Source organism: Micromonas pusilla (assembly GCF_000151265.4).
Source record: "Micromonas pusilla CCMP1545 genomic scaffold MICPUCscaffold_9, whole genome shotgun sequence".
In the NCBI taxonomy this organism is placed as follows: Eukaryota; Viridiplantae; Chlorophyta; class Mamiellophyceae; order Mamiellales; family Mamiellaceae; genus Micromonas; species Micromonas pusilla.
This window is the reverse complement of record NW_003315890.1, coordinates 898,771-923,817: the sequence shown is the minus strand read 5'-3', so window position 1 is coordinate 923,817 and position 25,047 is coordinate 898,771. Positions and strand designations below refer to the sequence as shown.

General features: G+C 68.1%; 12 protein-coding genes across 12 annotated transcripts; 5 read left to right on the top strand and 7 right to left on the bottom strand.

Moving 5' to 3' along the window:
* Positions 1 to 993: 993 nt before the first annotated feature.
* On the bottom strand, positions 994 to 1,561 carry MICPUCDRAFT_60916 (uncharacterized protein; the record flags this gene model as incomplete). The annotated part of the gene is made up of 2 exons (XM_003060995.1): positions 994 to 1,249; positions 1,371 to 1,561. 2 exons carry the CDS (start codon positions 1,559 to 1,561, stop codon positions 994 to 996), a joined length of 447 nt encoding a protein of 148 aa, XP_003061041.1.
* Positions 1,562 to 2,080: 519 nt separating this feature from the next.
* Positions 2,081 to 4,261, top strand: MICPUCDRAFT_41421 (uncharacterized protein; the record flags this gene model as incomplete). Its single annotated transcript, XM_003061260.1, has 1 exon — positions 2,081 to 4,261. The coding sequence occupies one exon, from the start codon at positions 2,081 to 2,083 to the stop codon at positions 4,259 to 4,261; it is 2,181 nt and encodes a 726-aa protein (XP_003061306.1).
* A 173-nt stretch (positions 4,262 to 4,434) lies between these two features.
* On the bottom strand, positions 4,435 to 5,781 carry MICPUCDRAFT_20125 (set domain protein; the record flags this gene model as incomplete). Its single annotated transcript, XM_003060994.1, has 1 exon — positions 4,435 to 5,781. The coding sequence occupies one exon, from the start codon at positions 5,779 to 5,781 to the stop codon at positions 4,435 to 4,437; it is 1,347 nt and encodes a 448-aa protein (XP_003061040.1).
* Positions 5,782 to 5,947: 166 nt separating this feature from the next.
* On the bottom strand, positions 5,948 to 7,387 carry MICPUCDRAFT_48154 (uncharacterized protein; the record flags this gene model as incomplete). Its single annotated transcript, XM_003060993.1, has 2 exons — positions 5,948 to 6,213; positions 6,374 to 7,387. 2 exons carry the CDS (start codon positions 7,385 to 7,387, stop codon positions 6,007 to 6,009), a joined length of 1,221 nt encoding a protein of 406 aa, XP_003061039.1. The 3' UTR covers positions 5,948 to 6,006.
* Positions 7,388 to 7,596: 209 nt separating this feature from the next.
* MICPUCDRAFT_60912 (uncharacterized protein) lies at positions 7,597 to 8,407 on the top strand. The gene is made up of 2 exons (XM_003061259.1): positions 7,597 to 7,892; positions 8,132 to 8,407. The coding sequence occupies exons 1-2, from the start codon at positions 7,612 to 7,614 to the stop codon at positions 8,295 to 8,297; spliced, it is 447 nt and encodes a 148-aa protein (XP_003061305.1). The 5' UTR covers positions 7,597 to 7,611; the 3' UTR covers positions 8,298 to 8,407.
* Positions 8,408 to 8,480: 73 nt separating this feature from the next.
* Positions 8,481 to 11,014, bottom strand: MICPUCDRAFT_35093 (uncharacterized protein; the record flags this gene model as incomplete). Its single annotated transcript, XM_003060992.1, has 4 exons — positions 8,481 to 9,203; positions 9,382 to 9,654; positions 9,852 to 10,748; positions 10,919 to 11,014. 4 exons carry the CDS (start codon positions 11,012 to 11,014, stop codon positions 8,481 to 8,483), a joined length of 1,989 nt encoding a protein of 662 aa, XP_003061038.1.
* Positions 11,015 to 11,151: 137 nt separating this feature from the next.
* On the bottom strand, positions 11,152 to 12,156 carry MICPUCDRAFT_41417 (uncharacterized protein; the record flags this gene model as incomplete). The annotated part of the gene is made up of 1 exon (XM_003060991.1): positions 11,152 to 12,156. One exon carries the CDS (start codon positions 12,154 to 12,156, stop codon positions 11,152 to 11,154), a length of 1,005 nt encoding a protein of 334 aa, XP_003061037.1.
* Positions 12,157 to 12,515: 359 nt separating this feature from the next.
* Positions 12,516 to 13,860, top strand: MICPUCDRAFT_19938 (uncharacterized protein; the record flags this gene model as incomplete). Its single annotated transcript, XM_003061258.1, has 3 exons — positions 12,516 to 12,905; positions 13,111 to 13,290; positions 13,483 to 13,860. The coding sequence occupies 3 exons, from the start codon at positions 12,516 to 12,518 to the stop codon at positions 13,858 to 13,860; spliced, it is 948 nt and encodes a 315-aa protein (XP_003061304.1).
* A 943-nt stretch (positions 13,861 to 14,803) lies between these two features.
* MICPUCDRAFT_19774 (uncharacterized protein) lies at positions 14,804 to 17,320 on the top strand (the record flags this gene model as incomplete). Its single annotated transcript, XM_003061257.1, has 5 exons — positions 14,804 to 15,409; positions 15,782 to 16,006; positions 16,160 to 16,294; positions 16,457 to 16,594; positions 16,730 to 17,320. The coding sequence occupies 5 exons, from the start codon at positions 14,804 to 14,806 to the stop codon at positions 17,318 to 17,320; spliced, it is 1,695 nt and encodes a 564-aa protein (XP_003061303.1).
* A 109-nt stretch (positions 17,321 to 17,429) lies between these two features.
* Positions 17,430 to 17,936, bottom strand: MICPUCDRAFT_19638 (uncharacterized protein; the record flags this gene model as incomplete). Its single annotated transcript, XM_003060990.1, has 1 exon — positions 17,430 to 17,936. One exon carries the CDS (start codon positions 17,934 to 17,936, stop codon positions 17,430 to 17,432), a length of 507 nt encoding a protein of 168 aa, XP_003061036.1.
* A 148-nt stretch (positions 17,937 to 18,084) lies between these two features.
* Positions 18,085 to 19,860, top strand: MICPUCDRAFT_60905 (set domain protein; the record flags this gene model as incomplete). The annotated part of the gene is made up of 2 exons (XM_003061256.1): positions 18,085 to 19,062; positions 19,228 to 19,860. 2 exons carry the CDS (start codon positions 18,085 to 18,087, stop codon positions 19,858 to 19,860), a joined length of 1,611 nt encoding a protein of 536 aa, XP_003061302.1.
* Positions 19,861 to 20,461: 601 nt separating this feature from the next.
* Positions 20,462 to 24,980, bottom strand: MICPUCDRAFT_60904 (uncharacterized protein; the record flags this gene model as incomplete). Its single annotated transcript, XM_003060989.1, has 2 exons — positions 20,462 to 24,776; positions 24,889 to 24,980. The coding sequence occupies 2 exons, from the start codon at positions 24,978 to 24,980 to the stop codon at positions 20,462 to 20,464; spliced, it is 4,407 nt and encodes a 1,468-aa protein (XP_003061035.1).
* Positions 24,981 to 25,047: the final 67 nt, after the last annotated feature.

Here is a 25,047-nt window from a genome sequence, read left to right as displayed (position 1 = left end):
GGATCGGCCCGAGGTCGAGCGAGCGCGAGAGAGCGCGGGCCGCGGCGCTCGCGCGGAGGTACGTCGAGGCGCGCGCGGAGCACGACGGCCGGGACGTGGACGCGCCGACGTCGATCGTCCCCGCCGGCGCGGAGCCGCCGGCGTTCGCGCGGCGTTTCGTCGCGTGGGACGTCGCGCTCGCGCGCCGCGTCGCGACGAGCGGCGTATCCGGCGGCGACGGCGCGCACGAGGACCCGTACGAGAAAAAGTTGGAGCGCGCGCGGGCGGCGAACCCGCCGCCGGTCCCGGGCGCGGAGGTGAAGCTGAGGAAGACGCCGGATAAGGCGAAGAGGGAGGGGGAGGGTGCGAAGAAAGACATCCGTTCGGAGGAGGACCGCGGGGGACCCGTCGTGTTCGCGAAGTTGAGACCGACGCCGCCGAAGCCGACGAGATCGCCGGGCGCGGGCGAAGACGCCGCCGCCGCGGCGTCTTCTGATTCGTCGGCGACGGAAATACCGTCTGACGTGGCGGGTCCTGATACGCTCCCGCCCGGGTCGATCACGCTGACGATGGAGGTGTTGACCGCAGCGGACGTCGCGTCGAGGCACAACGTCGTCGTCACGGAGAAGGAGTCTTACCTGTCCGACGCAGAGTTCGCCGGCGCCTTCGGGATGGGCAAGGCTGAGTTCGCCGCGATGCCGCTGTGGCGTCGGCAGGCGGCGAAGAAGAAGGTCGGGCTGTTCTAGTAGCCTAGCTAGCTAGTAGACGATACGACGAGACGTACGTGTAGAGGAAGAAGACTCGCGTCGCGTTTTCGTTTTTCGTTTTTTTCTTTCATTTTTCTCGTCGTCGACGTCGTCGTATTCGTGCTCTTCTTCTTCTTCTTCTTCTTCTCGCGGCCGGCCTACTGCCATCGCTCTCGGCGGCGGCGTCACTTTCAATCAGACACGCGTCATCGCGCGCTCGCGTCGTCGCTCACCTCACGCGCTTCCTTCCATCGTCGCGCACGTTCGTTCACTCGTCTTTATCCGCGCCCTTCACGGCGCGGGCGATGTGCAGCACCCCGAGCGCGCTCGTCGCCGCGATCTCCGGCAGCGTCGCCTTCTTCTTCTGCGTCTCTTTGTACAGCATCGCGCCGTCCATCGCGCTGACCGCGAGCAGCCCCGCGCCGTTCGCGATCAAGAGGTTCTTTTTCGCTTCGGAGCCCTCGGGGGCGAACGCGGCGGCGACGTTGAGGCCCGCGACCCAGCACAGCGACGCGCCGAGCCACCTTGGGTTTATTTGATGAGTGATCCGTCGATCCGTCGGTCGGTCAATCGCGCGCGGTCAAAACTTTCTCGAAACCGGGCTGGTCGGGGTATAAAAAAGCGAATACACGATGAAAATCGAACCTGGTCGTCGGCTTGTGCTGCGGCGCGGGCTCCTTCTTGTCGTCGTCCCCGGGGACTTCCTCCTCGAAGTAGTACTCGTGCGTCTTCTTCGGTTGGAGAAGGCTCATCCCGCCCGCGGCGGTGGAGAGCCCCGCGGACGCGAGCAGGAGGTGCTTCCCCTGCGGGAGCGGGACGTCGTCGAGGATGCCCATCGTGTCGTGTCGGTCGGTCGGTTATCGGAGCGCGGCGGAGGCGGCGGTGGAAGAGCGCGTCGCGTTCTTCTCGGGAGCGGCGAGGGCGGGTTCTCTCCCAGTCGTCGTGTGCTCGCGCGTGCGCGGGAGCGTTTACGGGTTCGCGAGGAGCGCGAAGAGCGAGCGGGCGAGGTGCGAGGACACCGCGGCGTGCGTGCGTGCGTGGAGACGAGCGGGGAAGCGCGCGTCGTTGTGAGCGGGGACGGACGAGCGACGACGGAGAGAGAGAAAGATACGCTCGCGTCGTGGTTTCGTCGGCCAGCCCGAGAGACCTGACCGCGGGGTCTGGTGGCTGGCGTCGCGCGCGCGTGCGAGCGAGTACGCGTACTCTAACCAATTGCCCATACGCGTACACGTACGTTTCAGGTGGCCGTTTGAAAAAACTTGGACCGCTCGACCCGCCGTTCAAATCAAAATCCGACGCGCGCGCGCCCGTCGCCCCCCCTCCCCCCGCCCCGCGTCGTCCCGTCTCGTCTCGCCATGGGCAAGGCGAAGGACCGCCTCGAGCGCCTGCTCGACGAGCTCAACAAGGACGCGCGAGGCGACGACGGCGACACCGACGACACCGACGCGACCCCGTCCACGGTCTCGGGCGTCACGGAGGCGGAGAACGAGGTGGAAGCCATCAGGCGCATGGCGGCCGCGCGGGAAGGACGCGACCCGGACGACGGCCCGCATCTCGGACGCCTCGAGATGAAGGTGGCGCAGCGCACGGCGAAGCTCGAGGAGCGCCTCGCGATCCTCGTCGAGGAGAACGTCAAGAAGGACGAGCGGCATCTCGAGGCGATGGTGGCGAAAGAGAAGGCGTTCGACGCGGAGCGGCAGAAGATGCTCGACGCGGTGAACCACCTCAAGGCGAAGCAGACCGAGCTCGAGAGGCTCGCGCCGCCGCTTCGCGAGGCGATCGCGGAGGCGAAGAACGACGTCCAGAGCGTGGTGTGCTCGCAAGAGCGGCTCAAGGAGCTCAAGACGATGGACGCGAAGGACCTCTCCCTGCGCGAGTTTTGCGTGCTGCGCGTCCACGAGGAGACGGCGAGCCTGCGCGCCGATCTCGACATCACGCGCGTGGAGCGCGACGCCGCGCGCGACGCGGCGTCGCGCGCGAAGCTGGACAACGAGCGCCTCGTCCGCGAGACGCGGCGCGCGACGGCGAACATCAGCGCGAGCGAGCAGGATAACGCGGCGGAGCGCGCGGCGCTCGACGCGCGATGCGAACGCCTGTCGAAAGATTTGGAAGACGCGCTCGTGAGATGCGAGGTGCTCACGGCGAAGGGCGCGATGTACGACGAGGTCGCCGCGTCCGTGGACGCGCACAAGACGAGGGCGCACGAGTGCGAGCGCGCCGCCGCGGTGGCGAGCGCGAACGAGTCGCTCGTGAGAAAGGAGCGCGATTCGCTCGCGGAACAGCTGTCGTCGACGCGACACCGAGCCGACCTTCTGACGCAGGACAAGGCGTACCTCTCGCGCGAGGTGGACGCGCACGCCGAGCGCGAGCGCAAGGCGGAGATGGAGGAGGATCGAATGCGCGAGAAAATCTCCGAGCTCAAGGCGCAGCGCGACGACCTCAGGGAGAAGCTCATGCGCGGGAACGACGAAGCATCCGCCGCGCACGAGGAAAGGCTTCGCGCCGAGGTGGAACGCCTGCGCGTCAAAGCCGCGGAGGATCTCGCGGCGCTGCGCGAGGAGCACGCGTCGCAACGCGATCGAGAGATCCGCGCGCTGAAGGATCTGCGCGACGCCGCGGTGAACGACGCGAGCGGCGCGAGGCTCGAGCTGAACGACGCGCGACGCGATTACGACGACTTGCTCGCCGCGCATCGCTCGTCGCAGAAATCCTCCGACGTCAGCATCGCGCAGCTCACGGGGGAGCTGCGCATGAAAGCCATGGAGCTCGAGCGGATTAGCATGCTGCACGGCGAGAGCGTCGGGAATAACAAGGTGATGCGCATGGAGTGCGAGATGCTCACGAAGAAGTGCCGGCTGCTGGAACAGCAGTACGTCTCGCTAGAGAACGAGGCGCGGAGACGGCAGAGCGACGTGGACCTGACGCTCGCGGAGCAAGCCGCGCGGTTGGAGCACTACGAGGCTCTCGAACAGGAGCTCGACGACGCGGTCGTGCGCGAGGCGGCCGACGGTCAAGCCGCGAGCGTCAGCGGCGGCGAGAACCGCGTCACCGCGCTCGCGGCGCTCGGCGGCGCCGTCCCCGCGTCGCTGCGGCGGCGGCTGCAGCAGTCCGTCGCGCTCGGCCGGAGATGCAACGAGCTCGAGAAGCAGTGCAAGCTGGCGTGCGACGCGAAGGACGACATGACCAGGCGCGTGGAGGACCTCGAACAGCAGTTGAGACGCGCGCAGAGCAGGGTATCGGACGCGACGCAGCCGTATAATTATCTCGTCGATCGCATCGCGGCGGCGGAGAACGACGCGGACGCGGCGGCGAGCCGCGAACGCGTCGCCGTGCAGCAGCTCAACGCGGCCAAGGCGAACGCCGCGGCGGCGCACGCGGAGGCGGACGCGCTCAGGAGGGATCTGAAGCGAGCGCTGGACGAGCGAGGGAACGTGGCGAAGCTGAAGGCGATGCTCATCAAGCAGCAGGCGGGACGGAGCGGCGGAGGACGGTCGCGCGCGCCGTTGAAGGACCTGCCGCCGCTGCAAGGGAAGTGACGGACGGACGCGAGCGCGCAGCGCGCGCATATCACGACGACGCGACGTCGATACCTGTAAATGACACGACTCATACACAAATGACACGACTCTAACGACACGACGACGCGCACATCGCAAACCGCGCGCTCTGAGAGAAAGGCGCGCCGATCGACCGCAGGAGTACACCTTCATCACTTCATCTTGCTCCCGCGTCGCGCCTGACCCAACCCCGCGGCTTCGCGCTCGCACCGCGCGCATCCGCACTCGAACCCGTAATCCATCAACTCCGCGCGCCGCGCCCTCACGTCCATCCCCTCGTCCACGTAACACATCGTCAACTCCTCCCCTGCGGCGATCGCCCGCTTCGCGACGAGCACGCACTTCCCGTCGACGTCGCCGTCGTCCTTCAACGGCGTCACGTTCGGATCGCAGTCGTTGTTCATGCACGACTGCAACGCGAAGAAGCCGGTGCCTTCGCACGGGACGCAGTACTTCGTGTCGAGGGCGTCGAGCAGCGGATCGGTGATCGCGCGCTCGGGGCCCTCCGGAGGTAACTCGTCCATCGCGAGGAAGTAATCCTCCACCGGCGACGCGACCGCGATCTCGAGGTTGTTCGTCTCGAACATCCCTATTATCCTGGAGTACACGTCGATGTGGAACAGACCCGGGTACGCTTTCACGAATCTCAAAAACGTGGAGCTCGCTCGGAGCAGCCGCAACGATTCCGTCGCGATCTCGCGCATGCTCTCGCGAAACGCCGTCTCCTCGTCCCCCACCGCGACGTCCTCCGGCCTCGCCACCGCGTCCCACCACACGGGCTTGTGCGCGACGCGGAACGGCGCCCACGCCGCCGCGAGCGCGTCGCTTTCGCCGTCGCCCGAGAGCCCCTCTAATTTGCCCGCGTCCGCCGCGACCTTGACGAGCGCCTTGGCGGCGAGGATGAAGATGTCGTTCGTCTCTCTCGCGTGCTCCACGAACGCCCTCGCGTCGGGCCTGTCCTCGGCGATCTCCCCGTCGTCTGCGCAGTGGCCGCCGACGCAGAGAAACATCTCGTGCGACTGCATCGACGTCAACGCGCACTCGAAGCCGCAGTACACCTCTCGCGAGCACCCCGTCAGGCACGCTTGGATTTCCGGCAACGGGAAGGCGTCCGACCCCGGAAGCTTCAGGCCGTCGCGCGTCATCCCTCGCGCCGTCGCGAGCGCGCTCGCGTTGAGCTCCACGTTTTCCTCGCCGCCGCCGCCGCCGCCGGAGGTGGACTCGAGCAGCCTGCGCGCGATCTGATGCTCGATCGATCCGACGAACCGGAAGCATCCGCCGCACACGATGGCGTCCGCGCGGTTCCGCTCGTGCTGCATCCCGACGAGCGGCGGCTCCACGAGGACGCGCTCGCCCTCTCTGAACGCCCTCGCCGCGACGAGGCCCTTGCCGTGCTTCACGCGCTTCACGGTCACGTCGCCGTGCCCGGGCGCGCCGGGGGCGAGCACGGAGGCGTAATGCGCGATCTCGTCCGCCTCGGAGGGCGGCGCGAGAAGCATCGCGAGCTGCGCCGCCTCGATCGCGGCGGGGTCCGGCGCTTCGTCGTCGCTCATCGGGCCCGCGCGTCGAGCGAGGACGCGGCGGCGAAGACGACGACGCCGAGGGGGTATCGACGCGCGGCCGCGGAGTGCGCGGCGGCTGGAAATGAGGTCGTGGAATGGAGCTGAGATTCGTCTTACAAAACCTTACAAATTAAAATTAACGCTTGCGCCGTCGCGTACGCCTCACTTCTTGATCGTCAGACACTTCGCGAGGCACTCCTCCACGTCCAGATCCTCGAGGAGGTCGAACACGCTCCCTTCGCCGTCCTCGTGCGTCACGCGCGCGTCCACGAGCCACTCCTTCACGCGCTTCTCTTTGATCCCGGACGCGATCAACGCCGCGCCGAAAGCGTCCTTCGCGATGGGCCGCTTCAGCCAGTTGGCGCGCTCCTGTCGCGGGTGAACGAACGCGTCGGTCAATTGTGCGTCTCATCACCGGTCAAACAAAACGAACGTTGAAAGGGAAGCGCGGGCGAAGAGTGACGTCGGGGAAAGTCCTTAAGAAACGGCGTTCACATCGCGAACGCGGTCGTATGGGAACCAGTCTCACCGCGAGCCCCTCCAGCGGCGACGCGGACGCGTGCACGCCGTTCTCGCCCACGAACGGCTTGGACTTCAGGCCGAGCTGCTTCCAGTCGCGGTAGATCATGCCGCGGAGGGAGCTCTCCGGAGCGTCCGCGGGGTCGGTGGGACCGAGCACGTCGCCTCTGAACGCGGCCCACTTACAATCCGCCGGCTCGAACTCGACGACGTAGTAGTGGATCGACGCGCCGGGCGCGACGAACGCGGCGCGCATCTCCATGAAGAACCCGTTGAAGACGTAGATGTCCTCCACCTTGCCGCAATAGAACCCGCCGCCGAACTTGACGAGGTGCCCGTCCTTCTTCGCCTTCTGCCACTTGGCGTCCAGACCGGCGGAGTCCACGCCGAAGTGCGCGCACGCGTCGAGCGCGTTGAAAACCTTCCCGTCGTCCAACGCGCTCTGCCACGACACGCCGTACTTTGCCTCGAACGCGTCCGCGGGGACGGGGAGGTCTTTCGGCTTCGTCAGCGTCGCCTTGGACGCGATCGCGTAGTAGTGCTGATCGATGAGCTTGTCCTCGTCGATCGCGGCGGCGTCGATCTCGCCCTCGGCGACGATCGCGATCTTCCGCGCCTCGAGCGTCGATCGCACGAGCGCGCGCGTCGCCTCCGTGTTGGCGTGCGGCTTGACGAACACGAACGCGGCGTTCTTCAGGTCGCGGAGCGCCGCCTTGGAGGGCGTCTTCCTGAGCGCGGACGACGGCGTGGACGCGCTGCCGCCGCTGACGGAGGACGCGGGGGAGCCGGACGCGGGGGAAGCCGCGCCGCTCAGCGCGGGCGATCCCTTCGCGGGCGTGCTCGCGCGCGACGACTTTTTCTTCGAGGGCGTCGCGGCGACGGGCGTGTCCGGGCGGATCTCGAGCGGCGCGACGGCGGCGCTCGGCGGCGGAGGCGGCGGCGTCGTCTTCTTCTTGAGATCGAGCTTCTTCAGGGCGACGAACAGCGCGGCGCCGAGGGCGGCGCCGACGAGGACGGACTTCATCGTGCGGGGCGGCGTGAGAGATCTCTGCGACCGATCGCGTCGCGCCGACGCGTTTTCTTTGAACGCTGTTTTCATCGGCGCTCGTCGCGCGCTCTGAACCGTCGCCGAAACAGGAACTGCTGTCAGGATAAACGACGGAGGGCTGTCGTAGAGCGGCGCGATCGGCGCCGCCGGCTCGCCCTTTATCGACCGCGCCTCGCACGCACGCACTTCCGAAACTCACCATGGAGCAAACGTACATCATGATCAAGCCGGACGGCGTCCAGCGCGGCCTCGTCGGCGCCATCATCGCGCGGTTCGAGACCAAGGGGTTCTACCTCCGCGGCATGAAGATGATGTCCGTCACGAAGGAGCACGCGGAGAAGCACTACGCCGATCTCAGCTCCAAGCCCTTCTTCGGCGACCTCGTGGATTACATGTGCTCCGGGCCCGTGGTGTGCATGGTCTGGGAGGGCAAGGAGGTTGTCAAGACCGGAAGGAAGATCATCGGCGCGACGAACCCGCTGTGCGTCCCTCTCCCGTCTCCTCCCTCGATCGCCGACGCCGCCGCCGCCGACGCGAGATGATTTCGCGTCGCGAAAGAGCGCCGAGCCGAGCGGCGGCGTCAGAGTCGCTCCGCCCGCGCGCGTCCTCCTCCCCGCTCGCGCCGCGTCGCGTCGCGTCGCGTCGTTCGACCGCCGCGACCGACCGACTCTGACGCCCTAAACCCTCCTCCGCGCCGTCCTCCTCCCCGCCCATCCGCAGCGCGTCCGAGCCCGGCACGATCCGCGGCGACTACTGCATCGAGCTCGGACGCAACGTCATCCACGGCTCGGACGCGGTGGACTCCGCGAAGCACGAGATCGGCCTCTGGTTCCCGGAGGGCGTCTCCGAGTACGCGCACACCGCGCACGCGTGGATCTACGAGTGAGCGACGACGTGGACCGCGGTCGCCGCGCGTCGCGATGATTCGGTTCGGTCTGGCAGCGGCGACGGCGAGTAGACGAAACGTGTGAATGATACGAAAGTACTTCGCGACGTATATTATATTCTCCGCATTCGTCGTACTGTATCTCCTCCGTGTCACGTTACATACCGCACACGCGATTGATTATTAATCTATCTTCACGCTGCCGTAGATGGCCCTGACGAACGCGTAGCTCGCGACGAACCCGACCGCGCCGCACGCCAACCCGAACCCGATCGACGCCAGCCCCATGTACGAAAAGTACATCGCCGTCGGAATCACCCCGCCGGAGATGTCCAACCGAGTGAGGTAGTAATACGCGCTGTACGCGAACACGTACGCGCCCGCGAACGCGGGGGAGTTGAACGCCTTCCACCACCACCTGTAGTCCTCGCCGCACAGCGTGAAGTACGTGATCACGATCGCGATCTCCGCGCACGTGACGACCAATATGACGTACACCACGGAGAGCACGCCGAAGATGTAGTACGCCTGACGCAGCCACACGGACGACAGGATGAAGAACAGCTCGATGAACACCGCGCCGAAGGGTAAGATCCCGCCGAGTAACGCGGTCGCGTCGTCTTTCAGGTACCACGGCGTTCTGGGCACCTGCCGAGGGATCTTATTCGTCCGCGTCGGCTGCTCCGGCGCGGGCGCGGCGAACGCTCGGTGAGACCCGAGAAACACCAACGGCGTCGAGAGACAGAACCACATCGCGCACAGCTGGAAAAGCGTCCCGAACGGCACCGCCGCGGCGCCTTCTTTCCCCCACACCACGAGGTTCAGCGATATCAGCACGGCGAACGCGAGCCCCGGGAACGCGACCGCGACGTGCGCGGTATTTCTTCGCCACTCCGACGGCGAGAGCTGAGGCGCGGAGTCGAAAGGCGTCAGAACCGGAGTTGAAAGGCGTCAGAACCGGAGTTGTGAGGCGTCGAGGTGCGTCGGGATCGTGAGCGAGGGGTGATGGGAGGAGCGATGCGCCGGGAGAGTGAGAAGTCCTTAAGGATCGGCGTTCAACACGCGAACGGGGTCGTACGGGGACCAGTGTGATGTGATGAGAGAGAGAACGCGCCTGAAACGCTCGGAACATTCGCCCCGCGACGTACCCCGCCGCGACGCCCGCGAGCGCGAACGTCATCAGCGACGCGGTCATCAGCCCCCCGCGATTCGCGGGGCTCAAGAACCCGAGCAGCGCGAATACCATGGTGACGAACGCCACGATGATGAGCTGCGCGCCGGTGCCGACGCACACGGCGAGCCGCGCGGGCGAACGCGGCGGCCGGAAGACGTCGCCGTGGAGCAGCTTCCACCCGCTCTCGCTCTCAGGGTCGTTTCATAGAAGCGATGATATCGGGGTGGAGTTCAAAGGCGTCAGAAGCGGAGTTGAAAGGCGTCGAGGGCGGGGATCGAAAGCGAGGGACCCTGGGCGGAGAGATGCGCCGGGCGAAGTCCTTAAGGAACGGCGTTCACCACGCCGACGCGGACGTATGGGGACCAGTGTATAGAACGCACCTCGTCGTCGTCCGCGTCGAGATCGACGCTCTCCAGCGCGTTGTACCTCGTGATGTCGCTCCGCAGCGTCCGCAGAACGATCATCGCGACCATCGCGGACAGGAACAGCATCACCACCGCGCTGTTGATCACTGAGAACCAGTGGATCTCTTCGTCCGACTTGGAGACAGCGAGGTAGGTGTCCCATCTCGAAGCCCACCGCACGTCCGACGGTTTGAACGCGACGTCGTAGGTCCACAGGATCTTCTCCCCGGCCGCCACCACCTGAGCGCCCGCGTCGCTGTCGAACCGCCGCGCGGGAGGCTTCGCGAACAGGACGCGCTCCGGGTCGCACGTGCTTAAAACGCTCGGGTCTGTGGCGTTAGGATCCCTCCGATGCTTCACGCTGTGCGGCTCCACCTCGAACCCCACGATGCGCCGCGCGGAATCCGGTCGCGACTCGTCCTTGTGGTACAAGATCGTGAACGTCGCGTGGTTGTTCACGTACGCCCGCGCGTCTTTATAGTCCGCGCGTTTCGCGTCCATCTCGTCGACGAACCCGACCGGGAACCCGCGGTCGTAGCGCTTGACGCCGGCGTCGTCGACGAAACTTTGCGCCGCGGGGAGATTATCTAAGATCATGTTCACGCGGTATCCGTCCACGATCGCCGCGCGGAGACGGTCCGCCTCGTGCTCGCTCAGCGGCTCGGACTCGCACACCACCTTGCACCGCTCGTCGAGACGCATCTGCATCTGATACAGCGAGTTGAAGATGCGGTCGCCGCGGAGGACTTCGCCGAGGTTTTCCGCGCTCGCGCGGATCTCGGACGGGCGGCAGTAGGGCAGGTCGTAGAACCGCATCGGCACCGGCGTCCGGTCCGACGTCAGCGAGTTCACCTTGAAGTTCACGAGGTCGTCCTGAAGGTCGCGATGGGCGGGCGGGTATCGGGCGGGGCGAAGCGCGGGTCAGGACGGCGGTTTCCGCGGCGCGGGCGACGAGGGCGAAAGCGCGTTCGATGCCGGCGTTTATTCGGCGGAGAGACGCGACGCGTTCGCGTGTCGTGTGTGGCGGGGTGGTGGGGTCGCACCCGCGCGAAGTCCTGCGGGGCGACGCCGGGGAGGTAGAACGCGCGCGCGGGCGTCGTCGCCGCGCACAGCAGCGCGGCGAGCAGCAGCGCGCGCATCGCCGCGGCGCGCATCGTGCGACGAGCGAGGAGACGCGGAGGACGACTGAGAGCCCGTTCGATCGCGGCGATCTTCTTCAGACAGGAGTGCTGAGAACAGAAATATAATTTCGCTCTAAGATACTCATACGGTCTACCTACGCGCCCCCGCGCCCTCTGCGCTGCTCCAGCCACTCCTCCTCGGTGTCGCCGCTGTACAACACCCTAAACCCCCTCCCCTCGAGCGCGTCCAGCGCCTCGCGCTCGGTCATCGACGCTCTCGCGGCGGGATGCGCGGCGCCGGCCACCGCCGTCGTCCCCAGCTCCGCGCGGTGCAACGCTTCGACGTAAAACGCGTCGTCGTCGTCCTTGTCCGTGAACTTGTACGCGCCTACCAACCGCACGCGGCGTTTCGCGCTAGGCGAGTCGCCGCCGCCCGGGAGCTCCGGGAGTGCGTCCTCCTCCGGGGGTGGTTTCAAAAACTTGCGATAGTACTTGAGTCGCTTCTTGCACGACTTTGACAGCGCCGAGTATTTCCGTCGAAAGTCGTTCGTCACGTTCTTCCCTCGGCACACCGGGACGTAGTGGGCGCCAGCTGTACCGCCGCCGCCGCTCTCCCCCCCTCCCCCCCCATCCTCCTCCTCCCCGCCTTTGTATCCGAACCACGCGCGGTTCAGCGCGTACCGCACGAACTCGAGGCCGTACCACAGCGCCCTCGGCGCGCCGCGCTGTCGATCCCTCGATCCGTAATCCACGACCACGACGCTTCGCCCGAGCGCGGCGTCGAGCATGAACGACGCGTCGAGCTCGAGGAGAACCTTCTCGAGATCTCCCACCTCGCACATCGTGGACTGGATGCGAGCGAAGGCGTACGGCACACGAAGCGCGCGGAGGTCGTCGATGGCCTCGATGCCGTTCTTCAGGTTCACGAAGACGCGCGCGTCGCGTTCGTCTTCGCGTTCATCGTTCGCCTCGGCGACGGTGACTACCACGTCCGCGGCGGAGGCGGACGCGCGGACGACGCGCGTGGTCGCCGCACGGTGGCGTCTGCTGAGCGCGGGTTCGACCGCGCGCGCGGCGTCTCGGGCACGATCGGAAGCGTCGTCGCGTCGTCGCCGCGGCGCCGCCGCGCGCGCGTGGGACGCCGCGGCGCGCGCCGCCATGACTGCGCGGCGCGCTCGGCCGAATCGCTGCTGAGTGGGCACCGCCCGTGATGATGAGCGCTCGGCGGGCTTTCGGCTTTTTGAACGCTCTCCCGTCGTCCGCGTCGAACTAAGCGCGTGAGAGTCGAGTCGCGCGCACCCCCGACGCGACCGAGACGATGTCCCGCGCGTTCGCGTTCCCCGCGCCGCGCGCGATCGCGCGTCGCGGCGACGGACGCGCCTGCGCGATCCGCCCGTCCGCGGCGCGCGCCGTCCGACGCCCGCGCGTCGCGCCGTCGCGACGACCGACGACGCGAATCGACGACGACGACGACGGCGAGATCCTCCGTGGCCTCCGCCACCGCTGCCGCGCGACGCCGATGCCCGGCGCGTGCGTCAGCGGCCTGAAAGACCTGAAGAACTGCGTCGAGGCGCAGCAGTTCGACCGCGCGATGCTCGAGGAGCTCTTCGTCATCGCGGACGCGATGTCGGAGGTGAAGCCCGGCTCGCGCGAGTCCACGATGCTCCAGGGATTTCTCATGAGCACGCTCTTCTACGAGCCGTCCACGCGCACGCGGCTGTCCTTTGAAGGCGCGATGGGCAAGCTCGGCGGCGGGATCTTATCCACGGAGAGCGCGGGCGAGTACTCCTCCGCGGCGAAGGGCGAGACGCTCGAGGACACGATACGCACGGTGGAGGGATACGCCGACATCGTCGTCCTCCGTCATTTCACCGCCGGCGCGGCGAGGCGCGCGGCGGACGCCATCGAGGTGCGTTCTATCTCACACTGGTCCCCATACGACCGCGTCGGCGTGGTGAACGCCGATCCTTAAGAACTTTCTCTCCCGGCGTCTGTTTCTCTCCGCCCAGGGTCCCTCGCTTTCAATCCCCACGCGCCTCGATGCCTTTCAACTCCGCTTCTGACGCCTTTGAACGCCGCCCCGACGTCGCTTCGTATGGACCCTCGACCCTCAGTCGCCCGTCATCAACGCCGGCGATGGGCCCGGGCAGCACCCGACGCAGGCGCTGCTCGACACGTATACCATCTACAACGAGCTCGGGCGGCTCGATGACATCAAGGTGGGGTTGGTCGGCGACCTCGCGAACGGGCGGACCGTTCGATCGCTCGCGACGATGCTCTGCAATTTTGAAAACGTCGAGGCGCGTGCTCTATACACTGGTCCCCATACGACCCCGTTGGCGTGGTGAACGCCGTTCCTTAAGGACTTTTGCCGGCGCATCTCTCCGCCCACACCTCGCTTTCAATCCCCGACCTCGACGCCTTTCAACTCCAACTGACGCCTTTCAACTCCACCCCGACGTTCGCTCGTATGGAACGACCCTCAGTTCGTCTTCGTCGCGCCCGAAGTGGTGAAGATGAAGGACGACATCAAAGCCGAGCTCGACGCCAACGGCGCGAAGTGGCGCGAGAGCGAGGACCTCCTCGGCGTCGCGAGCGAGGTGGACGTCCTGTATCAGACGCGCATCCAAAAAGAACGCTTCGGCGACCGGCTCGACGAGTACGAAGCCTGCCGCGGCGTCTACACCGTGGATGAAAAAGTGATGGCGGCGATGAAGAAGACGTCGATCGTGATGCACCCGCTGCCGCGTCTGGACGAGATCGCGCCCGAGTGCGACGCGGACCCGAGGGCGGCGTACTTCCGCCAGGCGAGGAACGGGCTGTTCATTCGCATGGCGCTGCTGAAAGTGCTCCTGAAGGTGTGAGGACGAGGAGGGCGCTGCGAGTCGTGTGTACTAACAACAGAAAAATATGCGTGATGTTCACTTTTGCCGAGCCTCGCCTCGCTCAGGGTCGTTCCATACAAATCATCGGTCAGTTGAAAGGGGACGCGATCAAGTGTTGAAACCGAGCGATGGGTGAAATGCGTTCGTTTAGAACGCACCTCAGCTCCGCGGCGCGGTCGGTGGCGCCGCCACGTCCGCCCGTCTCTGTCGCTTCTCGCGCGCCGATCCGCTCCCGCCGCTCGCAGTCAGCGCGCGCGCGTCCACGCCCGCGCACGATGCTTCGCGCCGCGTCCCGCGCCGCGAGGCGGCCGTTGACGGACGCGGCGAGAGGCCGCGCGACGTCGTTCCAGAGCGACGCCGCGACCGAGCGCGCGATGCGGTGCGTGCGAGCCGTCCGATGATCCATCCCGCCCTCCGCCACCGCTCGCGCGTCTTCTCTTCGCGCCGAAACCTTCGTCGCCGCGTCGCGAGATCCGCCGCCGTCGCCGCCGCCGCCGCCGCGCGTCCCGTCTCACCCGCCCCCCGTCCTCGCTCCCCTCCTCCCCATCGCGTCGTCAGACTCGCGCGCGAGCGCGCGAGCGAAGCCGCGGCCGCGGCGACCGCGGCGGCGACGCGCGCCTCGAGCCGAGTCCTCTCGCGGACGACGACGCATCGATGGAGCGTCTCGTCGCTCCTGTCGTCGTCGTCGACGACGACGATCTCGCCGCTCCTCGCCGCGCTCTTGCGCGCGAATCCGGCGCGGTGGCGCGCCGCGGGCGAGGCCCTCGCGTCCGCAGCGGCGGCGTCCTCCGCGCGCTCTAGCGGCGCGGGCGCGACCGCGCGTCGTCGCGCGTCTCGCGCGTTCGCGAACGTGTGGGCCGAGGCGGGTTTCACGAATCACGCGAGACGATCGCTCCCGAACTTGTCCGGGGTGGTCGTGATGATGCTCGTCGGCGGCGGGAAAGCGCTGTTCCCGGCGACCGCGCACTGCCTCGAGAAGAAGCGCGCCGGAATCGGCGGCGGGAACGGGAACGGGGGAGACGGCGAGAAGACCGCGACCGGAACCGTCGCCTCCCTCCCTCCCGCGGCGCGACAAACGGAGCGCCAATTCGACGCGAATGAACAGCCCGATTGGCGCGGCGCGCTCGTCGAGAATACGCTCACGACGCTCCGCGCGATCCACCTCTCGTTCCTCTTCTTCCCCGTGATTTTCACCGCGCCGTTTTTGCTGTCGAAGCTCGCGGGCGAGTGGGGCGACGCCGCGTGGTACCGCCTGCTGCGCGTCACGCTCGAACGCGCGGGCGCGGCGTTTATAAAGTGGGGGCAGTGGGCGTCCACGCGGTACGACGTGTTCCCGGCGCAACTGTGCCGCGAGCTCGAGGAGCTGCAGGCGAACGCGCCGGAGCACAGCTACGCGAAGACGCGGCAGATTTTGGAGCGCGCGTACGGCGGCGCGGAGGTGGTGGATCAGATCTTCATGTGGGTGGACCCGACGCCGATCGCGAGCGGGTCCATCGCGCAGATTCACCGAGCCAAGCTCCGCGCGGGCGTCGCGGAAGAGAACGGCGGCGGGCCCAAGCTCGGGTTCCAGCCGCGGCTGCTGCGCGCGGTCGGCGCGGGCGTGGAGCTGCTCGCGTCCGGGGAGTGGCGTCGGATCGCGTGGAGCATGGCGGAGGAGTGGAGGAACAGCGCGGGGCACTGGCGGTGGAATCCCGGCAGCTTTATGCCAGGACTGGGCGCCTTCGTCGGCGGCGATTCCGATTCCGACGACGCGATTCCGAAGGCGGACAAACTGGACGCCGCGCGGCGAGACGAGGGCGCGAGCGCGAGCGCGTCGTCGAGCGGCGGTAACGGCGCCGACGAGAGCGATACCCGTCACAGCGAGTCGCGGAGGAGCCGGAGAGCGCGAAGGGAGGCGGAGGCGCGCGCGCGCGAGGACGCCGAGGGACGCTTCGTCGCCGTGAAAGTCCGCCACCCCGGGGTCGTGGAGGTGCTCAAGCGCGACTTCGCGATCCTCATGTGGCTCGCGAACGCGACGAATAAGATTGAGTTCCTCGCGCCGTTCCAGCTCGAGCACACGGTGCAGCAGTTTGGCGTGCACATGCTCCAGCAGGCGCGTTCTATACACCGGTCCCCATACGACCGCGTTGGCGTGGTGAACGCCGTTCCTTAAGGACTTTTTTTGCCGGCGTTCATATCCGCCCACCCCTCGCTTTCAATACCCGCCTACGATACCTTCAACTCCAACTGACGCCTTTGAACTCCACCCCGACGTCGCTTCGTATGGAACGACCCTCAGGTGGATCTCACGACGGAGGCGTCCAACTTGCGGCGGTTTAAGGACTGCTTCTCGCTGTGGCCCACCGTGAGCTTCCCGACGCCGGTGTGCGGGCTCGCGAAGGAAGAGGTTCTCATCGAGACGTTCGAGGACGGGGTGTCCATCTCCAACTACCTCATGGAGCCCGCGGCGACGGAGGCGATGGATCGCGCGATTCAAAAGGCCAAGGCGGAGGCGAACGGCGGAAGGAAGGGCGGCGGCGGCGCGGCCGCGGCGGCGTCGCGCGTCGACGAGATCACGCGCACGGCGGCGGAGCAGAACGCGGCGGCCGCGGCGATGGCGACGTTCGTCCCCGAGGAGAACTCCGTCCTCGCCGCGCTCGGCGTGAAGACGCTGTTGAAGATGCTCATCGACGACAACTTTCTTCACGCGGATTTGCATCCGGGGAACATCCTCGTGCGACTGCCGGGGGGGATGCGCGGCGGGATGCCGGGCGGCGCGAAGGACGCGAAGGAGGGGCGCGCGATGGACGACGACGACGCGAAGAAGGACGCGTCTTCCGAACGAAACGGCGGGAACGGGAACGGGAAGGCGGCGACCAAGGGGGCCGGGCGGCTTCCAAAGGGCGGACGACCGGAGATCATCATCCTCGACACCGGGCTCGCGACCGAGCTCACGCCGCACCACCAAGCCTCGCTCGCGGAATTTTTCCAGTCCATCATCGACTGGGACGGCGTCGGCGTCGCGAATAACATCATATCGTTCAGCAGCAACCTCTCCCCGACGTTGGACACGGAGGGGTTCAGGCAAGACATCAGCGCGGCGGTGTCGCAATTTTCGGAGAGCTCCCCTCGCGCGGGCGACTGCATGAACGCCATCTTCGAGACGGTTCAAAAGTACCACGTCACGATCGACCCGAACGTCATGGTCGCGGTCGTCACCGTCATGGTCCTAGAGGGGTGGCAGTTCCGGTTGGATCCGTCGATCAACATCATGGATCACATCGCGGAGGTGATGCGCTCGAGCTTTCGCAAGCATCAACGGCTGACGATGGTGGACCACGCGCTGCGGGATATGTGGGCGCCGTTCAGCGAGCCGTGCGGGCTGTCGCTGGACCGGAGCGGGCGGTCGCCGCTGTCGGCGCAGATGGAGCACGGCCACGGCGGCGGGTGGGCGGTGTGACGCGCGGTATGTAGAAGACGCGATGATATCATGATGCCTAAATAGTACAGGCTGTAAGCGAGTCGGGATGGGTTCGCGAATCGAATCGTCTCCGTCGCTGCTCGCCGCTTCACTTGCTGCGATCGTCGCTGTCCACGACGACCGTGACCGGGCCGTCGTTCACGAGCGCGACGTCCATCGTCGCCCCGAACACGCCGTCCTTCACCCTGTTTCCCGCGTCTCTCTCGCCCGTCGCGTCGACGAGCGCGCGTCGCGCGCGCGTCAAAAACTTTTCGTAAAGAACCTTCGCGTCCTCGCCGCGCATCGCGCGGTGGAAGTCCGGCTTGTTCCCCTTCGTCACGCTCGCGTGCAGCGTGAACTGCGAGACGAACAAGATCTCGCGCGGCGCCTTCCCCGCGTCCGCCGCGCTCGCGACCGAGCGCGCCCACGGCTTCCCCTCCGCGTCGCTATGGAACAGTCGAAGATTTACAACTTTCTTGCACGTCCACTCCAGCTCGTCCACTCCGTCGCCCTCCTTGACGCCGACCAGGACCATCAGACCGGGGCCGATCGCGGAGACGACCTCGCCGTCGACCGTCACGGACGCGCTCTTGACGCGCTGCACGACCGCGCGCATCGCGCGCGGCGCCGCGGAGAGCAATGGCAGAAGGTAGGCACCCCGACAGATCGTTTATTTCTAAAACGTGACGAGGATGTTGTCATCACGAGCAATACTCGCGCTCGCGCTCGCGCGTCGCGCGTCGCGCGCGCGCGCCGCCGCGGCCATGGCGACGCGGACGAGCATCGGCGCGTCCGCGAGCATGGAGACGCGCGCGCCGCTCGCGGTCGACCCGCGCTTCTGGTCCTGGGCGCTGAAGCACGGCGTCGAGCCGCGCGACTGCCGCCCGGACTTCGTCGGATCCGCGCGCGAGGGATGGCGGGGCGTCGTCGCGACCGCGCCCATCGCGGCCGGCGCCACGCTCCTGCGCGTCCCGACCGCGCTCCTCATGTCCGGCCGCACCGCGGCCGCGGACGACGTCCTCGCGCGCGCGCTGAGCGAACATCACGAGCGCGACGGCGAACCGCCGCTGACGCCGACGGATCGACTCGCGGTGCACCTCCTGCGCGAGCTCTCGCGAGGCGCCGAGAGCTTCTGGCACCTCTACCTGAGGCAGCTCCCGCGGTCGTACGCGCTGACGTGCGGCTGGACCGCCGCGGAGCGAAACGCGCTGCAGCTCCCGCACGCCGTCGACGCCGCGGATCGAAGCGCGGCGGCGTGCCGCGACGCGTGGGCGCGCGCGACGCCCGTCATGGAAAAGATTGGGCTGCCGGCGACGTATCGATCGTTCGGCGCGTGGGCGTGGGCCGCCGCGACGATCAGCTCGCGCACGGTCTTCGTCCCGTTCGACGCCGCGGGCGCGCTGTGCCCGGTGGGCGACTTGTTCAACTACGTCCCGCCGACGCCGCCGCACGTCCCGAAGGTGGTGGGGACGCCGCTGGAGGGACCGAGCGACGAGCGCGACGACGAAGAAGACGATGAAAACGATTCGTATTTTTTGCGCCGCGGCGTCGGCGGCGACGGCGCGTGGCACGAGGCGTCCGACGCGTGGGTCTTCGTCGCGCGGCGGGACTATCGCAAGGGCGAGGAGATATCGCTGTGCTACGGCCAGCACACCAACTTGGGTCTGTTGACGCACTACGGGTTCACGATGAGTCACGGCGAGAACGCGCACGACGAGGCGCCGCTCGTCGTCGACGCGAAGGTGCGTTCTGGTTACACTAGTCCCCATACGACCGCGTCGGCGTGGTGAACGCCGATCCTTAAGGACTTTTGCCGGCGCATCTCTCCGCCCACGCCTCGCTTTCAATCCCCGTCCTCGGCGCCTTTCAACTCCGACTGACGCCTTTCAACTCCACCCCTCGCGAAGACGCTGGACGTGGATTTCCCGGCGGCGGTGGGCGACGTCGGGTCGTATCGTAACGCACACGAGATATGCGTTTTCCCGCGCGGTGGCGTGAGCTGGAGCACCCTCGAGCGGCTGCGCCTCGCCGCGCACGCGACGCTCGTTGGGAAACCCCCGGGGAAGGACGTCCGCGAGCGCGCGAGACGAGGCGAGGCGCTCGGCGCGGCGTGCGAGACGCTCGCGCACGAGGCTGTCGTCGCCGCCGCCGCCGCCGCGTTGACGTCCGCGCCGACGACCGCGGCGGAGGACGCGGAGATCGTCGCGCGGATGGAGGCGGAGGGGGTCGAACTCGCGGCGAACGTCGACGAGCCCGGCGGCGTCGCGCGCGACGGGTCGCTGGCGGAGTGGGCGAGGGTGAAGGCGGGGGAGGAGGAGGAGGAGGAGGAGGCAGAGGGCGCCGCCGCGGCGTCGGAAAACATGCTTCTCGCGGTGCGATGGCGGTTGTCGTATAAGCGGTCCGTGCAGGCTGCGTATAAGCTCGCGGCCGCGAGGGTCGCGGAGGCCGCTCGCGCGCTGGAGGGCGGCGGCGCGAGCGGTGCCGTCGGTCTCAGGGACTTGAGAATAGCGCGTCCGAAGACGCTGCGAGGCGGGCGGTGAGTTACTCGTCATAGCGCGTGGAAAAAACTCGTCTCGTATTCGAAACCGTCGTCGCGTTCGGTACCTGTGTGCTTCTGGTTCTTCTTCTTCTTCTTCTTCTTCTTCTGCTTCTCCTTCGTCGAATAATTGTCTTCACGTCACTTCGTATCACTCTGCGTATCTCACTGCGTAAGCGTAGTTTAATCCGAAACGGTAACGTCCCGCCGACGTCCGTTACGTCCCCCTCAGTCCTCCTCACCCGAGGGTATCCGCGAGTGCGTACAACATCTGCTTCAGATCCCCGCCGCTGTCCGCGTCCTTTTGAAGCTCCGCGATGTGCTTCGACGCGAGCTTCGCCCGCTTCGCGGCGTGGCGCTTCACCGCGACAGCCTGCTTCTTGAGCTCCTCCCTCGACGCCGCGGCCGCGGCCGCGAGCGTCTCGCGCCGCGCCTCGTCTTCGCCCTCCGCCGCGCCGAAGTCCTTCTTCAGTCGGCGAATCTCAGGGCCGTTCCATACAAGCGATTGTCGGGGTGGAGTTGAAAGGCGTCAGTTGGCGTTGAAAGGCGTCGATGGCGGGGAATGAAAGCGAGGGGTGGGCGGAGAGAGACGACGGCAAAAGTCCTTAAGGATCGGCGTCCACATCGTCGACGCGGTCGTATGGGAACCAGTGTATAGAACGCGCCTCATCCTTGAAGTTGTCGTTGGCCGCGTTGGCGTTCGCGAGGAGCTTCGCGAACCGCGCGCGGGAGTCCTCCGCCTGCGCCCTCAGCGCGTGCTCGTGCGCCGCGCGCTGCGCCTCCGCGGCCGCGTCTAAGCCCGTCGCGGCTTTCTCCGTCTCGGCGCGGAGGTCTTTCACGACCTTGTGGATCTTGTGGCTCGCCTCGTCGCGCTTCTTCCTTCGAAGCGCGTTGGCGACCTGAACGAGCCCCTCGAGGTCGTCCACGTCCTTCGCCGCGCCGGTCAGCGGCGGCGTCGCCGCCGCCGTCTTCTTCGAGGAAGGCGGCCGCTGCGCCGCCTTCTTCGCGGCGGCGCGCGGGCGTGGCGGCGCGGCGGGCGCGGCCGCCGCCTTGGACGCGGTCGACCGGCGCTTCGCGCCCGCGGCGAGATCGAGGTCGTCGAAGTAGGACCCGCCGAGCTCGCCGTCGTCGTCGAGCTCGCTCGCGGTGAGACCGAGGCTGTCGACATCGTCGTGGTCCATCGCGGCGACGTTCTCCTCCTCCTCCTCCTCCTCCTCCTCCTCCACCTCGTCGTCCTCCTCGTCGTCGGAGAGGTCCGCGGCCGCGGCGGAGCGCTTGCGAAGAACCGTCGCGGCGGCGGCGGCGGCGGGCGCGGGCGCCGCTTTCGCCGGCTTCTTCGTCGCGCGCAGATGCTGCTTCCCTCCGGTGCGCACCGCGGGTATGGTCGCCTCCGGCGTCCGCGCCGGGGTCTCGCGCGCAGCCTTGAGCGCGCGCGCGGCTTCCTTCTCGCGCGCGGCCGCCTTGGCCTGGAACTCCGCGAGCTCGCGTTCGACCTCCCTCACGCGCGCGTTCGCCGCCTCGGTGGCGGCGCGCTCTCTCCGGAGCTGCGCCTCGGCCTCGTCGGCGGCGGCTTGACGACGCTCGCGCGCGGCCGCCGCCGCCGCCGCGGCCGCGTCCACCGCCGGCGTCGGCGTCGGCGTCGGCGCCTCGACCGCGACCTGGCGTCTCGCGCGCTTGTTGGACGCGGGCGGCGCCGTCTTCGGCGCCGGCGGGTCGACCGCGGCGGGAGAGTCGCCGTCGCCGAATTCAAACGCGTCGGCGTCGGCGTCGTCCTCCTCGTCCTCGTCGTCATCCTCCTCCTCCTCCTCGACGCGCGCGGGCTTCGCTGCGGTCTTCTTCAGCGCGTCGTTCGCCTTCGCCGCGGCCGCGCGCGTGGGGCGCGCCTTCGCGCGCGCGGGCTCGGGCTCGGGCTCGGGCTCGGGCTCGGGCTCGGGCTCGGGCTCCTCGTCCGCGGCCAGGAACACGAACGCGTCCTCCTCCTCCTCTCGCAGCGGCGACGCGTCGACGGCGGCGAAGTCGACCGCGGGCGCCGCCGGCGCGAATTTCGCGAGCTTGATCTTAATCTGCTCGGGAGACTTCGCCGCGCTCTCCCGCTTCGCCGTCGCCGCGAGCGCCTCGCGCTTCTTCCGGCCGAGCATCCGCGCCCCGAGCGGCGTCTTCGTGGCCGCCGCGGTCTTAAACGCGGTGTCCGGGACGCGTTCGCTCGCGTCGCCGTCGCCGTCGCCGTCGCCGTCGCCGTCGCCGTCTTCGAACGGAGGCGGCGCGGGAAGCGTCGCCTCCTCCTCCGGCGTGCACACGTGCTGCTCTGCGATCATCGCGGACGACCCCTTGCCCTTCGACTTCGCGCGCTGCTTCTCCGCGTGCGGCGCGTTCGGGGACGTCACCGCGTCGTGCCACGCGTCCGTCGTCAACGCGAGCGGCTTCGGAGACGATTTGGTCTTGAGGCGACTCAAGATTCCCGCGGGCTTGGCTTTGTTGAACCACGCGGTGTTCTCGTCTCCCTCGACCTCGGAACGGAGCGTGAAATGCTCTTCGCGGTTCTTTCGCATCGACGCGTCCCACTCGTCGGCGCTCTTGAACCCCGCCTTGATGCGCGCGTCGAGGTCGGCGGTCTTCGCCGACGCGCGTTTCGTCTTCGCCTTGGCCGGCGGTTCCGCGGCGGCGGACTCGTCGAGGTGCCCCTTCTCCGCGCAGTAGGCCGCGGACTTGCGACTCTTCAGGCACGCGGCGCACTTCGGCGTCTTCTGCTTCTTCGCCGGCCTCGGCGCGGGCGCCTCGACCTTCGCCTTCGCGCGCGTGGACGCGCGCGTGGCCCTGGCGCGTCCGCTTCGCTTCGGCGGGGCAATCTCCATCTCGGGATCGGACGCGTCCTCCTCCTCCTCCTCCTCCTCGGGCTCGGGCTCGGGCGCCTTCTCCTCCTCCTCCTCCTCCTCCTCCTCGTCTTCGTCGCTGGAGGAGTCCTCGGGCACGCCCTGCGTCTCCGAGTCCTCGGGCACGCCCTGCGTCTCCATCATCGGCGGCGGCGTCTTCGCCGTGCGGCTGCGCGTCGCGCGGCGCTCCGGCGGGGCGGGCGAGGCCGCGGGCGGGGCGCCTCTCTTCTCCGGCGTCGTCTCCGTCGGGTTCGACTTCGACCCAGAGCTCAGGAGCTTCTCGAGACCGTTCATCTTCGCCGCGGGAGAGGCGGAGGCGGCGGCGGAGGCGGCGGGGGCGTCTTCCGCCGCCTTCGCGGCCGCGCGCGTCGCCTTCTTCCACGACGACGCCTTCGCCGCGGGGGACGAGGGGACGACGACCTCGGTCTCTTCGTCGCCGCCGCCGACGTCGGCGGCGGCGGGGGACTCCGGGATCGCGTCCGGGTCCGTACCGGTGATGTCGTCGACGGTGTTGAATCGGTCAGGCGACGGCGGCGACATCGCGCGCGCTCGGTGCTGCGACGGCGGCGAAGACGACGGCTCGCGGTCGCGCCCCCCGCTCGCGTCCACGGCGGAGAGCGTAAATCGCGGCGGCGCGTCGACGTCGACGTCGACGTCGAACGTGACGTTCTTCTTCTCTCCGCTCCGCGGCTTGTTCTCTGGCAACGTGTCCTCCGCGAACGACCGCGAACCGAGCGTCCCCTGCGTTCCGACCGGCGGCGTGGGATCGACCGGCTTGAGGGCGATCTTGGGGAGGCGCGCCGAGCCGCCGACGCCGACGCCGACGCCGACCCGCGCCGCCGCGTCCGAACCGAGTTGGACGCTTCCGAACGCGGCGCTGCCGCCGCCGCTCTGCCTGCGCCCGCCGGCGCCGCCGCTTCCGACGACGCCGGCGAAGAGGTCGCCGTGCGTCCGCGAGAGCCACTTCATGCGGTCGCGGACGACCGGGAACGTCGTCTTCGTGAACTCGAACGACATCCACGCGTCGTCTTCGACGTCGACGACGTCCGCGGGGACCCCCGCCGGGGGCTTGCGAACGCCGATGCACAGGACGACGCCGCCGTCGACGCGGACGCAACGAACGACGTCGCCCCAGGTCAGGTCAACGACGCGCTTGTTCTCACCGCCGGACTCGAACGACATGCCGTGGACGCCGTTGAAGTGCACCCGCGCGTCGTCGATGGCGTCGCCGAGGTTCGTGACGATTTTTTTCGCCGTCGCCGTCTTCACGAGCGCTCTCGTGCCGAGCGCGGCGTTGACGTTCATCACGAGCGCGCGCGCGCCCTCGTCGAAGCCCGCGCTCTCGCGCGCGAGGTCCGCGCCAGCGAACTCGGTCGCGAGCTGCGCGAAGTTCTGACGCGCTTCGCCGAAGCCTTTCGCGACGACGTCGAGGGCGAGACCGCCGGCGTCGACGCAGTGGTGGAGCGTCTTGGCGCATGCGACTTGCGCGTGGAAATCCGCGCCCGTCGCGAGCGTCGCGAACACGTTCGCCATCGTCTTCGGCATCCCCGCGGTGTGCACATTCCCGGCGCCGCTCGCGACCGGGATGTCGTCTGAGTCGATCAGCTTCGCGAGCGTCGTCGCGTTATTCCGGTGCGTCGACGCGATCGTCAGCAGAAGCGCGGAGAGGTCGCGTCGCGCCGCCGGCGGCGTGGACGCGCGAAGCGCCGAGTCGAGGACGCCGGCGACGAGCGCGTCGGCGACGATCTTGTGCTTGGCCGGGGCGCCGACGAGGACGTCGATGATCAGGCGCGTGAACTCCGCGTGGAGAAGCGCGAGATCCGCGGGCTGTGGACGGCGTGGGAGGGGAGGCGCGGTCAGTCGGCTCGGCGGGGGGAAACACGGCTGCGGAGACCTGGACGAGACGTCGAGAGGAAAGAAAAAGAAGGAGGGCGCGCGCCGCACCTCGACGCCGTCGGCGGCGTCGACGGCCGCGTGGTAACAGCTCGCGAACCGCGTGAACGCGTCGTGGAGGATCACGACGACGGACTGCTTGTCCGGGGGCTTGAACCTGCGCGCGCGCGCGATGGCGGGTGGGCGGTGGAGTCAGCGCGCGTCGCGAAAACACGCGGAAGGGAACGTTCAAACGAGCGAACGCGCCGCGGGGGCTGGGCGGGGCGCACTTGTCCATGTTCTCGCACGGCGTGAGCGCCGCGACGCGACGCAGCGCGTCGCGCACGCGCTCGATGTCGATGTTGCCTTCATCGCGCACCATCTCCTGCGCGATACGTCGCGCGCGCGCGCGCTCGCGGGTCAGTCGCCGTCGCGCGGGGGGGTAAAAC